Below are 15,244 nucleotides of genomic sequence, written 5' to 3'. Positions count from 1 at the left end.
TTTATTCTTCCATCGACCTTGAGATATACATATATAAAACATATTTAATTTTCAGAAAAACACACATTCACTGGATGATGTCATCAGTGATGTCATCAGTGATGTCATTTGAGATGTCATCAGTGATGTCATGAGTGATGTCACTGACCATGTCATGAGTGATGTAATATGTGACGTCATCAGCAGTGCATTGCGGGCGCGCGAGTTATAGTTAGCTGAACTAACTATAACGGGGGAATTTCAATGGTTTTGTACAAGTGAAAAGTCCAGCTAACTATAACACCCCTGAAACCTATGGTTTTTTCAGTGAATATATATATATATATATCTATATATATATATATCATGTATTCTTTCAATCAAAAGCCTTGAGAAAATCGTCCAGGACGAAACACGTGTCGGCTGTTTCATCTTTTGACAATAACCTGATTGTCACTGAACTTTGGATGTCTCGACAATAAAGTCTTGGATCTACTACATTGACAGACCATGAAAGAATGACTGTGTAGTGCTCTGGATTTAAAAATGTGTTATATATATTTATATTTACAATTCTTAACTCTACGTACCTAGCAGATATATCTCTCCAACTCACATACATCTAAAGCTAAGTATGATGAACATAATACATGCCTGAATGTTGTTCCCTTCATGATTTTCTTGTAGTCGATGTTTCTGCCACAATATTATGGCTCGTCAATATTAAACCCTTGATAGTCTCAAGCCCAGCTGGCCATGGAGAGTATTTCCAGAGGACATCCAGAATGGAATGTTTTGTAGCCAACCTTTAAGGCACTGCACATCACAGAATACAAATATCTTTTTTAATGACTTTTCACTCAATGCCTATGAAATCCAGATTTTAAATACCCCATTTCCTTTTCAGAAATACTTGAAAAGCTATTACAACCTTGAAACTGTGGATAGGCCTAACACACGGATGAAGAGCAGTAATCCGTTCTCTGAAAAGCTCAAGCAAATGCAAGACTTCTTTGGATTGGAGGTGACTGGGAAGCTGGACCCGGCCACGGTGGACATAATGGAGCAACCGCGGTGTGCAAACCCGGATATTGCAAACTATGTTACCTCGGAAAGTCATTCAAAGTGGGAAACAACTAACCTCACATACAGGTAGGAAGAAGCAGGGTTATTTCAGTTCTTCAGAGATGTCCCTCTGCTGATTCAAATCTACACTCTATGGGAAACTAACTGGCTTGCATTCATTTTCAGAATTCTAAACTTCACACCAGATATGATACAGGCTGATGTGGAGCAGGTAATCCAGAAAGCGTTTAAAGTTTGGAGCAATGTGACACCCCTGAAGTTCACCAGGATATATGAGGCCACATCAGACATTGAAATCTCTTTTGTGGCTGGAGGTAAGTCCTTTTGTCAAATCATTTGCCATTTGTACCTTTGAATTGGCTACAAAAGTGCCACTCAGGACCTTTCTATTTACTTTAAGAGGAATGTCTGCCACACAACCCTTCTTGTTAACAAACTGTATGAGAAAACCAGGAAACGTCATTAAACCTCTGACAAAATATCAAGGGACAAAAAATTGAAAGTTAGGAGCATGTAGAGAAGGTATAGATTTACTATTCTTAACTCCACATTTACGTACCTTGAAGATTTATATATATGTATTGTCAAGGCACATATGTGCTTACTTACCATTCGATAATTTGTCCCTCAATATTCTGTCTAAGATATTAGGGTTCCATTATATTCCCTGCTCAATATTTAAGAGGTACAGCATTATTTATGATCTCTTTTCAAAAATCTAGATTTTTTATTAGAATAGGAAAATAAATTTGACCAAGGGAGTAATTTCGATGGTATAGCCAACAAAATTGCATAAGAATTGCAGGTAAAGAGATAGTGCAAAGGCACACAAGGTCATAAAACAAGACTTTTACACATTTCTCCTGTCATTTCTATCTGCACAGTACCCATCCTTGGAACTAGGAAATAAATATGCCCATTAAATTCAAAGAGATGGTTCCTATTGGTGGCTGTGCAGTAACTGTCAAACAATTATGTCTTTTTTACTGTAGATCATGGAGACAATTCGCCTTTTGATGGGCCAGGAGAGTTTTTGGCTCATGCTTTTGATCCTGGATATGGTGTAGGTGGAGACGTCCACTTTGATGAAGATGAAACATGGTCAAAAAAAACAGATGGTAGGTTATAAGCCTCCTTCACTTTCTCTTGTACGTATCTCATGACGTTTTTTGTAAATATAAGATACGTGTTTGACGTAAAGCATTTTATTTTAAACTCAATATTTGGTTTTCTTTTTCATAGTTTTCCATTGTAATACAATTAAGTTTGATTCTAGGATCCCCATACAGGATACTCCACTTAAGACTCCTATTTACAAGCCCCTTGCGCCGCCGGTGCGTCACTTTTAACATGGGGAAAAGTGATGTACCAGCGGCGCGAAAGGGGCTTGTAAATAAGCCCATTTGGGTGCTCACTCAGGGGCTTATTTACAAGCCCCTTGTGCCGCTCCTACGTCACTTTTATCATGGGAAAAAGTGATGCAACGGCGGCACAAGAGGCATGTAAATAGGCCCATCAGTGCTTATAGGATGCTGTTGCCTAATGTTCCGTTGTGATAGCGAGTAGCTTGTATTTCATTCTCTTTTATTTTCAAATTTATAGCCAGATATTCCATTATTAACTTTGTTATTTCTATGGTAAGGAAAGCCATAAACAGTTTTTTAGTAAGGTCCGAGTAACAGGACCAAAACGCTGCATGCATAAGATTAATTCCATGTTTTCCTTCAGAATGGATTAAGGTGAACCTTCTTATGAAATGCCAATGCAATCGGTCTCGCCTTTGGGACCTTATATGTATTTAGCTATGCAGCACATTAGCCTGGGGGCTGAAACATCTATTGTTCTTTGACATGGAGGGAAAGTAAGCACCAAACTGCGTGACACGCCAGGTATGAGAACACATGGAGAGAAATATTGTCATTCAGCGGGAAAAAGTATACTCCAAGGCTCTGTTTTTAATATAAAATCAGGGCCTTCGGTGGTCATATCACTGAAAATACAAGATTTGAAAAATATTATTGTCTACGGGTGCTCGTGGAAGACAATTTCTATAGACTGGAATCTAGAGAATGCTAAAGTGATTCTGGTATTTTACTGACCTCTGCTGGTCGTTTTCTATCAAGAAAGTTAAATAGAGGCAGTTGCCAGAAAAATAAAACAAAGAAAGTCCCTCGGCAGAAAGCAATTCTGGTATTTTACTGACCTCTGCTGGTCGTTTTCTATCAAAACAGTTAAATAGAGGCAGTTGAACAGAAAAAAAAGTCCCTACGCGGAGGCAGACAAGTACTAGGGCTGATCTCCGGAGCCCACAAAGTACACACACATATAAGTGTATATATATTATATATAATAAGTACATCCTAAAGTATATGCAAGAGGTCGAGCATATACTAAAGTATATACAAGAGGTCTCGAATGCTCAACCTAAAAAACACAAGACCCAAAGGATGAGGTGCTTTACAAATGTTACCACAATCCGGAGGAGATGGCAAACAGAACCACATGACACCTGTTACTGGTTATGCTTTTTGTTTACACTTCATGTCTATTTTGGAGTAGTTAACTTTAAAAAGCTGTTTTCATCATAGTGCAGCTAGCAATAGGGACTGACTAGAATTCAAATGTTTAGATCCACCTTTCATGAATACGTTGTTGCTAAAGCCACTGTCAAAGGCGAAGGCCAGAGCATTTCTTTGATTCTGTGGCAACAGCCTCCACCACATAATTATATATTTATGACATTTACTACATAATTTGCTGCTTAATTTGCAGATTTCTGAAAACGCTGTTTGTAGCTCAAATGGATAAAAGTAATGCTGTCAGAGAATATGCCACACAGTTTGCCTATTTTGCCACATTGTTTAGCTAACCCTGCTTTATTACTTAGATAACCTTTCCACATAATTATAGTGACTCAACAATGTTGAGGATCTATAGAGTAGTTTGGAGGCTATGAATATAATGATGAAATCCATTTTCTCAATATTTTATGGTTCTTTGTGAAATATGTGTTTTTATTTCACTATAGTTTATGTTATAAAAGCAATCAATTATTCAATATAACATTGAATACCATATATATATATATATATATATATATATATATATATATATATATATATATATATATATATACATATGTCATGTGATCAAGCTCGCATGATGCGAGTGAAACGTGTCATGGAGGGCACTAAGCCTGACTATTTGGTGGCGATTCTCTATTGAATAAACTTTCACTGCTTCACCATTTAATGCGGTCCTGATTGTTGCTGAGCTGAGCGCGCTGAGGTCCTTGGCTGGGTTGTCTTGGTGCGACTGCCAAGCCAGGTTTTGATGTTTTCGTCATATATATGTATATATATATATATATATATATATATATATATATATATATATATATATATATATATATATATATATATATATATATATATATATATATATATATATATATATAATGCACACCATTTAGGAGTGTGTGTGTGTGAATGTGTATATATTTGAGTAAGGAGCAGCATGTTTATCACTTACTGTGAGGACCAGACTGATGCCGACAGTGTTTGAAAACCCTGACTAAACCACATAAACACCATGTCTGCAAAGCTCAATGCTCAATCGGGACGGGTTTCTGTAGTGTATTTAGGTACTTTCGAGCAAGTTCATCAAGTGACTAAACAATCTTATTTGCTGTTCTTTGTTCAACCCACCCCATCTCGCGTGGAGTTAGAATAGTAAATACGCACTTATAACAGCCAATGGCTCCTCCTGGTATATTTAGGTATGACGTGTTGTGTAAGGGTGGGCATGTCTGTTTATGCATGTCTGTGTGAATGTGTGAGTATTTTATTGACTTGTAAAGATAAGAACCAAAGCTGAGGAAGCGAAACTTATCAAGTATATTGAAGGTAGACCTAACCAGCAAAATACCTTGCCTCACTACTGCCTCTGCTCTCAACTGTCAGGAAGCAGAAAATTAAGAATAAAACCTGGAGAACATCCAAGATGGGGAAGAACCGGAAGGACTGAGCACACAACACAGGGAGGAGAGAGTAAGAGCTGGAGGGACACAGGAAACATATACAATTCCAAATGGCATACACTAAAACACTTTTGGGGCCATATGCATCAAGTATTTTTTACCTTCGCAAACGGCCGATTCGCCGAATCAGCCATTTGTGAACGTAAAAAAATACCTTTCTGATGCAGCAAACCCTATTTTGCGATGCGCTATTAGGAAGGGGCGTGTTCAGGGTGTCTCTTCTTAATTTCGCATCGGTATGCATGAATGGTTTGCGACCGAAATGTCGTCGCGAAACATTTGCATTTTACCACCTACTTCAAATAGGTGGTAACCAATTCGCAAACGGGGAGGGGGACTCCTTCCCCTTTGTGAATGTCTGTAAATGCATTTTCTAAGAGCAGCCATTGGTCCCACGGACCAGTGCCTGCTCTTAGAAAATGAAAGGAAAAGTTTTCATTTTCTCTTTTGTAAAGCATCCCGTTTCCCTTTTCCTAGGGGGTCACAAATTGCGACCTACCTCATTAATATTCATGAGGTAGGTCATTTTCGATCCTCTAGGAATCACAGAAAGTGTTAAACACACTTTCATGCATTCTATTTTACGATTATCTAATTGCGAATCGCAATAATTCGCAATTAGGAAATCGCAAATTGGATTGTTGATGCATCTGGCCCTTAATTACTTGTTACATTCAAACACATACAAAGAACATTGATCTAGCCAGACTCTCTTCGAGGGCAAGTGTGCCCCAGGCCTGTACCTGCTTTTGAGGTTTTTAATCATTTTCGTTTTTGATAAATACCCTTTGATTTGAAGCCCAGCACAAATGGCAGTCCTGGCCCACACTCTGGGAGCCTTGACCCTAGCCTCTAGGGAAAGTAGGCAACTTCTAAACATGCATTTGGAGCTGCCCAGTTTGAGATGTAACTAATCATACAGTAACCCGCTTTGATGCTGATTAACTGAAATTATGCAACTCACTACCCTCTGCGCAAGTGAGTAGCATAGCAACTCATTAAAATAAAAAAGGCAGCTTCTGAAATCCTTATTATAATTCATAATGCTCACAAATAGAATTACAAAGGTTCAAGTCCTGTTTATAGACATTTAGTAGCACACAGTTGGACAAGCAAATACATCGGCAGGTAGGTCATTGATTTATTAACGACCATATATGCACATGCGTAATTGTTTGAAATTAAAAGAAAAAAACATCCAATTAGAGAAAATATGTTTTGCTCAAATGGTCGATGTTTTCATTCGTTGGCGCTGTTGGAGTTCTTTACTGCCTGGTGCCACAGAGAGAGCTTGTGTTGCAGGGTTTGCTGGTTTGTAGTGGGGCTGGAATGGTAGTTTATAGTTTGTTAGGGGCATATTATCAAGACAGGCGATAAAATTATCGCCGCTTTAGCGGCAGAAAACTGCCGCTAAAACGGCGATAATGGGCTTGATAATATGCTCTATGGAATTCCAATTGAAGCCCATGTTAGACGTCAAGGACATCTAACCTGGGCTTCAATTGGAATTCCATATTGCATATTATCAAGCTCATTATGGCCGTTTTAGCGGCAGTTTTCTGCCGCTAAAGCGGCGATAATTTTATCGCCTGTCTTGATAATATGCCCCCTAATTGAGCAATGTAAGCACTTTACAGCAAAGAGGATGAAAGTTTATATTTTTGGTAATGGAGAGCACAGTGCATTCTATCACAGACTTGCAACAGGAGGGTGGCAACAGCTTGAGGCATATGCTTCCCCAGTCCTACAACTAGAAATGCTGCCAGGTTTTCCTCAGTTTTGAATTTGTGTTTGAGCTCAGCAGCAAGATCTGAGTATAGGCTAGCTCCAATCTCAGTCAGGATATTACAATTACCCGGGTGGCAATTATTATTATTATTTTTTTTTAAATGTATTTGGAGATGGAACTTGCCTACCAATATTTGGTATTGCATTTCTCGGGTTCAAAAATCAAAAGGCAGGACACCAGATTCATGCAGTCGGGCACTCAGGGTAGGGAAACACACCCATTTGCCAGATGGAGTACAATTCTGTCCCCACCAGAATTGAAAACCAAATGGTTATGGCTAACATGAAGGCGAATACTGTTCGACCAAGAGTCTTCATGAGTGACTTGGACAGAGCAACATTAACATTGTTTACTTGCTTGTGAAAGCAATCTGGAAATCTATATGAATTTTCCACATTAATTATTAAAGCCTTTGTGTCAAATATGTCTCCAATTGAAAAGTATTCATCAAAGGGATGCAAGACCATCAAACATGTGCTGCCTAGTCATGTCTGCATCTGGAAAAGTCTCACCTTTAATACATTTCAAATCTCTTTTTTCTCTAGGAACCAACTTGTTTCTTATCGCAGCTCATGAAATTGGCCATGCACTGGGTCTCGCTCACTCCAAAGACCCTGGGGCTTTGATGTTTCCATTTGTCATCAATGTTAACACCAAGGAGTTTCAGCTATCTCAGGATGATATCAATGGAATTCAGTCTCTTTATGGTACGCAACAATTGTGGATGTGATTCGGAATCTAAAGTTTATAAAATGACAAGCGAATAAATGAGTCTGGCAAAGCAAAGCCTGTGTAAGTAGAGTTCCAATGTACACAGTCAACAGCAACAAGATTAGGAGACATAAACACTAGGTTCCCTGCAATGAAATCTATGGCATTGAAGTACACAAACTTCTCACTCAACTCGTCAGGGATTGTCTACAAAAGGAAATCTCCAACAAGGAGACTGAGATACTGATACAGCCGACATTACCACGCTGCACAAATGTCCAATACAGCATCATATAAGAATAACAAAACATAGCGCAACATACCATTCGATGAATTAACCATTACTTATTTCAGTAATTCCTCAATTCTACAATGCTTAATGCTATCATAGCTCATTTCATAGACTACCGGTATTAATATTACTTTTGGCATTGTTGGATGTCATATGTAAGTGACATCTAATGTCAAATAATCAATCAATAAATCAATCAATCATCCGTATTTGTGAAGAGTACTAATCACCTTGAGGGTATCCAGGAGCTTGGTCCATGTTACATGGGGTCTCAGTCGAAGAGCCAGGTCTTGAGTCCCTTTCTGAATTTCTGAAGGTAGGGAGATGTCCTGGATGGAGAGGCTGTTCCAAGATTTTGCAGCGAGGTAGGAGCAGGAGTGACCTCCACTGTGGCTGTGGCGAATGCAGGGAAGTGTTGTGTTATGGTTCCAGCATAGAGAGCATTGCCATAGTCTAGGCATCTGACGATGAGGGCTTGGGTGATGGTACATCTGGTGGATACTGGGAGCCATTTGAAGATCTTATGGAGCATGCAGAGGGTTAGGAAGCAGGTGGAGGAGACAGCATTGATCTGGATCTTCATGGTGAGTCTGCAGTCGAGTATGATTCTGAGTTTTGTGGCCTGAACTTTGGGGTGGGAGGGGTCCCAGGTTGGCAGGTCATCAGGAGTTGTCCCACAGCACGGTGGTGCTTCCGAAGAGTAGTACTTCTGTCTTGTCTGTGTTGAGTTTGAGTCAGCTATCGTGCATCCATTTGGCAAATGTCATATTCAAGTGGTTCAAAATTTCTGAGTATGTGTTCATACTATTTGAGTTGAAAACATAATTTCGATTTTTCTCCTAGGGTTATCGAAGAATCCTGTTCAGCCTACAGGGCCTACCACTCCATCAGGTTGTGATCCCAATTTGGTTTTTGATGCCATCACCACACTCAGAGGAGAAATTATTTTTTTTAAAGACAGGTAAGCATACTTTGCATGAAGTGAGGGTCTGTCCCATAACACTTGAGCAAGCATGCAACAGAAAGTTGTAGGAAAACCACTGACCCCTGACCTGATAACTATAGTAAAAGGCCACTGCCATTATGCAGGAGACTGATTAGATTTTCACACTTTTCCTAGCTATATATGAACCAGCTTTTCTGGCCTAAGTGTAGAGAATAATGAATTGATAATAGGCTGCCATCACCAATAATGGCTTGAGGACAGAAGGTGTTAAGAAGAGGAAATATGTGCTTTCACCCAAAGCTCAAGAATTTCTAGATGTAGTTTAATTTAACTTCTTTAATCACTAACTAGATTTGCAACAATCAAGTAACAATGGACAGACTCCCCATATCTTCCCCCTTCCTTCAACCCTGTTCCACATCTTTGCCCTCCAGTGCACCCTCTGTTATCTTTCAATAGTATGCACACTTAGGGGCCCATTACGATGCCGCCACCGTAACAGTAAATGGGACCGACCGCCAGAGGTGTGGCGGTCCCACTATGGCAATTAGGATGCGCCCGCCACCATGGCGGTCGCATCCTGCATTTTCTATGTTGCGGCGGGCGGTGCTGTAAGCAGCACCCACCGCAATGCAAAAAATGCATGTTGTGCATTGGCTTGCACAACGTAACAGGCACTGTGCGGTAAAGCCACCCCTGGGACCCCCCCCAGGCCTCCCAGGGGCCCACAACGGGCCCCCAAAGTTGTCACCGCATTCCTTTCCATGGCAGAGTCTCTGCCATGGAAAGGCATCCAACCGCAGGCAGACTAATATGGATGGTGGTGCCGGCAAGGCACCGCCACCATTTTATGTCCCTTTTCCGCCCGGCTGGCAATCCGACCAGCGGAAAAGTGGTGGACGGTCTTTCCGTTCGCCTTGGTACTCCTCGCCATACTAATATGGCGGGGGGTGAACCAGGGACATTTGACGGGTGGATCGCCACCGCCGGCCCGGTGGTGGCGATCCGCCCGATATCATAATGGGCCTCCAAGTCTGTTGTTCCAGATCAAAAATAAACATTAAGGGATATAAGCTATTCTTAATCAACTAACAAAGTCTTTGCAATGCACTTTTTAAATTCCCATGTAGGTCCTTTTTGTGTAGGACTCTTTGTAATGTGATTTCGATATTTAAAATAAAAAATGTTCATCTAACATCTCCATGACACATCACATGGGCATTTTTTTAACATATAAGCTAGTTTGACAAATGATAGAATCGTCATGCAATTCTTGGGAGAAACTTAAATTAAAAGTAGTACATTTATGCTCTTGATAGGGTAACCAAGGAATTCCTATAACCAATGTCTTTTCACCAATCTGTCACTTTCCTAACCAAATGATGGCAACGTGTGTTCATTGGTCAACACGATTATAAATCTACATCTAGTTTAGTAGTATGTATATCACAATGTGAAACTATTGCATTCTATTCTATAGGTTCTGTTGGCGCAATCTTCCCCAAACCTCAAACACTGAACTGCGTGTGATCAAAATGTTTTGGCCCTCTTTACCATCACAGATTGATGCTGCCTATGAAAATACTGATATTGATCAAGTTCGCATTTTCAAAGGTGATTCATAAACATATTTTCCAGGTTACTGCGAACAAAGTAATGCACTGATAAAAACCATTTTTGACGGGGAACACATTGTTACAGCATTTAAATTCTCATTGAGCATAGAAAATATACTGATGATCCAAAAGTGATTTCCATATCGTTAATTTAAAGATGAAGTTCAACACTTTTGGTCTTGCAAAAGGTTTTAGATTTGTGAGTGTGTGATTTATATTTTTTTTAAGTATGTATGAGTAACTCAGGAGGACCAGATTTATTGCAGCTTTGCGCCAGCTAAATGTCACAAAAAGTGATGCAAACCAGCTCAAAGCCTCGAACAAGGAATTACTGCTAAACGCAAATCCTGATTTCCACTCATAAGTAATCCTAAAGTAAAGCAGTATTTTGCGTTACTTTGCCCCAAGTTGACGTTGCATCAGGGTGGTACATGGGCATTCCCATGCAATGTTCCATGGATTTTGACCCAAAACCCTATCTAATAAAAAAGTAGTTGTGGGTTTAAACCAAATATGTATAGAGGCAGGCAGACTTTACATTGGAGAAATGCTTTATTTTCTAAAAACGTTTCTAACTTTGCATTCAAAGTGTTATGTTTGTCACAAAACTCTTAATTCTGTTATGTGCGGTAAATAGAAGAAGTTACTGCACATAGTGGAATTGACTGGGGAACTCATTTAGTCGACACTAAACATAGTGGAATTAACTGGAGAACTCATTTAATCATGGCCATAGGGATATTGTTCCAGTACTGTGCTGAACCTGATACGAGGAAGAACTGGTTATTCACACTTCGTGGCTTTTAGCACTTAATTTGAGCAGGTGTTTTCCAGTGCTCGGCACCAGAACTTAATTGTTAATATCGGGACATATGACAGTCTGCCACATGGTGGCACTGTATGTCTCATTTTGGTATGAGAACAGTACAGTTGTTTATTAATGTATACATTAAAAATGACATACCTGCCACCCAAGCCATTCTTATAGCTGTGTGAGCCTGTAATAGTCTGAATTGTCCCACCTGTAAGAGTGTGATGGCTGTTGATTGTGTTTTACTGTCATTGGCTGGGCAATGGATGTTGCAAACTGCAATAGCCTCCTAAAGAGGCACTTATTCTTTTACAAATTAAGCACTCGCGGGGTTTCTATTTTTAACCTTTTCTTTCCCCAGTGACCTCTACCTCTTGCTGCTGTATAGTATCTTGCATGTCAAATGCAACACCTAAAAGACCAGCAATAAAGAAACACGTTATTTTTTGCAGGCTCTAAATACTGGGCTCTTAGTGCATATGAAATACTTGAAGGGTACCCCAAGAACATCTACAAACTTGGATTCCCAAGAAACGTGACGCAGATTGACGCTGCTTCCTATGACGAAGGCACAAGAAAAACATATTTTTTCGTTGGAGAGCAATACTGGAGGTAAAAGGGACGAAAGGGGATAGGGTGAAGGTAATGGGATCTTATCACCTCTCTACAAGAGTCCGATCCAGATCTATGTTATGACTTGAAAGCTGTAATATTGGCTGTTTTTGTAAAAATTGCTAGAATAGAAATTTAACAAAAGCAGATTATCAATGCGGTGGAGCACTGGAGAGATGTAGTTAATATTACTGAGAGTGCTTACTATGGTCTCCCTTTAAAGAGTCTCGTGAGAAGAAACATCAGATGTCAACTAAAGCTTTCCTCCCCCTCTCGGTTCCTCTTCCTCTCTCTTCTCTCTTCTCTCACATACTGTTCACCCTGCTCTATGTCTGGGCATGAACTCTTCAAACTAGTCGGCCATCATGTTACAAATGAAGTAGAATGATTCTGACAATGCTGGGTCTCCTCCTCTGTCCTTAGGTTTGATGAAAAGAATCAGAAAATGGACAAAGGTTTCCCGAGACGGGTAGAAGAGGACTTTCCAGGAATTGGCCAGAAGATCGATGCTGTTTTCCAAAGCGATGGTAAGATGTTCAGACGAGCTGCACTTATTTGACAATTTTGGACGCATTGCTTATAATAGCATCACTATACAACTGATGCCTCTGAAATGTGTTAATCCAGTGCTGCACTGTGTGTCACGTGACTGCCACCTGATGGATTATTGATCCCCCATGGACCCATGTTACATTTTGAAATGTCAAGCAACGATCAATTTTCGTCAGATCATCTGGCCTCAACCATCGCTTCTCTCGACCCTTGACATTAACATTTAAGCTTTCTCGTCCTGCATTTCTGTGGTTTCAGAAATAAGAAACATGAACATCCATGTTCTTTTCGGAATGCTTGGTCTAGTTCTTCCCTTACTTACTCAGCCTTCCTGTGTGGTGGGCATCACAGCTCCGAGAGCGTCTCAATGAGGCCAGCCAGGCCAATGGCATTTATTTGAATATGTCAAAAACCGTAGTTTCTTGCTACGAAGCATTGCATTCAAAATATTGCTGCAGGGAGCCGAGTGACTGGTAACTTTGTTGTATGTGGAAAATGTATAGAGTTTACACCGTGGTAATAGTGAATCAGGGAAAACACTAAGGCCCATCCTTTTACTACACATATATACCTGCATTATGCTCCACTGCAATGTCTGAGATCTCTGACCTGTCACCAACTGGTGGGGCAATGCCCTTCCTTAGACAGCCCCTACTTCAATGCCCTACTTCAATGGGCCAATGGAGAAAGGTTTCCATCAATGGAGCCAATGGGGTCTGGTGGAGGAAAGTTGATGGTGCGCCCGACTCTTAAATGAGGCAGACGGACTGAGGGTTTGACAGACGGGGTACTCTGCTGCATTTGGGGGTCTACCCTGTCCTCCAAAATACAAGTCAACCCCTAAATCTGGCCCTTAGTTAATAATGAAAACCTGCCTACAAGACGTGTGTGCATGCACCTCCGTACAGCCTTGAAACACAAAACAAACATGTTAGCAATATCAATAGCCACTAACTCCTGTTTCTCGTATCTCTAGGATCCTTGTATTTCTTCAGTGGACCAGTGCAACATGAGTTCAGCTTGAAAACCAAGAGAGTTACCAGAGTATTGAGAAGCAACAGCTGGCTGAGCTGTACAGAGAAATAAGAGAAGAAAGAAGCTTTCCGCGAGAGGATTCTACATGAAGACAAAAGAAGAAACGCCACTGTGCCGCAGTTCACCTTGCCATTCCACATTCTTTGGAGAATTAATACCAACTGTGTGCCCCAGGTTTACCACTAAGCACTCCTCTGAAGTTTAAGATAATATTACAACAGGGCTCATGATCTTTCTTCTAGCTGATGAGACCCAGAAAGTGAGCAGCTCTTGCTTTCATTTGTCATATTACATATTACACTAGGCAGCGTGTGGCTTCCTGCAGGGCACAGCAAGGCTTCTGCAGTGCACTGATAAAAGTATGAGCCTGACCTCTGCATCACAATAAATCATTTTTCCCAAGCCCCAGGTTGCTCCTTCTTCAACACTTGATGAAGGTCTATGCTATGCCACGCCACTACCTCGAGGTGGCGTAAGCTCCATATAACACAATAAATAATGAAAATGGTTACGACTTTGTTGACTACAATAAACGAGAACCCGAGCCACCTTTCAAGCTATGAGAGTTCACCCCCACTATTGGTAGAGCTCATGTTTATTAAATGTGGCCACTTGCATTGACACATTTCACCATCCATCTGACAGTCTAGGCTAATGCAAGGGATTGCAGTTCCGCCACATATTTAAGAATATATTAAATATGTGTATTTAATTCGTGTTTTTAAAATAAATATATATATATATAATATATATAAATGTATATATTTATATGTTGTACTGAAGAATAAAGTATTTATATGTTTAAAAATCCTATGTATTTTAAAGTTATTTCCGGTGTACGTATAATTGGGGGTATTAAATGTTCCTTGCCAAGCTGACGATGTCAGGTATACAGTACATACATAGCCTTCGAATTTCGGTTCATGATACATCACACAGAGTGAGCAGAAGGAGGAGGGCTGAAGAAAGACGCAAAACCACTTCGTGGGGGAAGTACCCTGCACCCTAAGCATGTCGGCATTCTGTTCCGGGCGCACTCCCCTTTTGAGGGTTCACAGAAATACAAGCAGAGGAATCTTACACAATTTTGGGATAATCATTTTAATGGGCATCTGAATGAGGCCTAACAAATTTGGTTTGAGCATTTTTAAAACATTAAAAGTGTCCAATTTCTAAGGTGGACACTTCCAATTTTATTTATTCAAGTCAAGGTACAAATATCTATGCCTAGGACATAGTGAGGACTGGGGCATTATTCTTGGTATACCCCTTTACACTTTTAGTTGTACCCTCCACTTTCCAGGCCTAGTGGGGAGGATCATGCCCCACCTTTCACAGGAAGTCTGTTTTCGTTGCAGCCCAACTGTGCCTTGCTCTAAGGTTGGATTACTGTAACATTCCCTATAGTTGCATGTACTCATATACTCAACTGTGCGGGGCCCAAGGTTGTGCTCAGAAGCCCGTGTCTGGCTCGACTGAATTCAGCTTGAGGAATACCAAGGCTGCATAGTCTTGATTCCACCTCAAGCTTTTTTAATCCACCAGCAGACACTCTCTGACTCTTTAACTCTCTCTTGTAGGTTCCTGCTTTCTTCATTTCTGAATATTTTTCTTCTTTCTCTTCCTCCGTCTCCCATTGTATGTTTTTCTCTCTCTTGCTCTGGTTCAAGGCCTCTAAAGAGGAAAAATAAGTGCTGGTCCACAAAAATAATGCAGGTGGGCCCCACCTGCATCCATCGGCACTGGGCTGACATTTGCCAAACAGATTCTGGAGAC

At 40.4% G+C, this 15,244-nt stretch overlaps 1 protein-coding gene across 1 annotated transcript in view; it reads left to right on the top strand.

Annotated features, from left to right (window-relative positions):
* The window catches only part of LOC146801933 (matrix metalloproteinase-18-like), a 30,042-nt gene extending 15,771 nt beyond the window's left edge, over positions 1-14,271 (top strand). The window contains exons 2-10 of the mRNA XM_085621455.1: positions 887-1,131; positions 1,231-1,379; positions 2,058-2,183; positions 7,439-7,600; positions 8,740-8,857; positions 10,323-10,456; positions 11,722-11,881; positions 12,305-12,408; positions 13,410-14,271. Of these exons, the coding sequence (XP_085477581.1) occupies positions 887-1,131; positions 1,231-1,379; positions 2,058-2,183; positions 7,439-7,600; positions 8,740-8,857; positions 10,323-10,456; positions 11,722-11,881; positions 12,305-12,408; positions 13,410-13,519 (1,308 nt within the window). The 3' untranslated portion in view covers positions 13,520-14,271. The remainder of the gene's footprint in view (positions 1-886; positions 1,132-1,230; positions 1,380-2,057; positions 2,184-7,438; positions 7,601-8,739; positions 8,858-10,322; positions 10,457-11,721; positions 11,882-12,304; positions 12,409-13,409) is intronic.
* The last annotated feature ends 973 nt before the right edge of the window (positions 14,272-15,244 follow it).

The sequence above is a fragment of the Triturus cristatus genome, chromosome 8, assembly GCF_964204655.1.
Source record: "Triturus cristatus chromosome 8, aTriCri1.1, whole genome shotgun sequence".
In the NCBI taxonomy this organism is placed as follows: Eukaryota; Metazoa; Chordata; class Amphibia; order Caudata; family Salamandridae; genus Triturus; species Triturus cristatus.
This window is presented reverse-complemented; position numbering and strand designations above follow the sequence as displayed.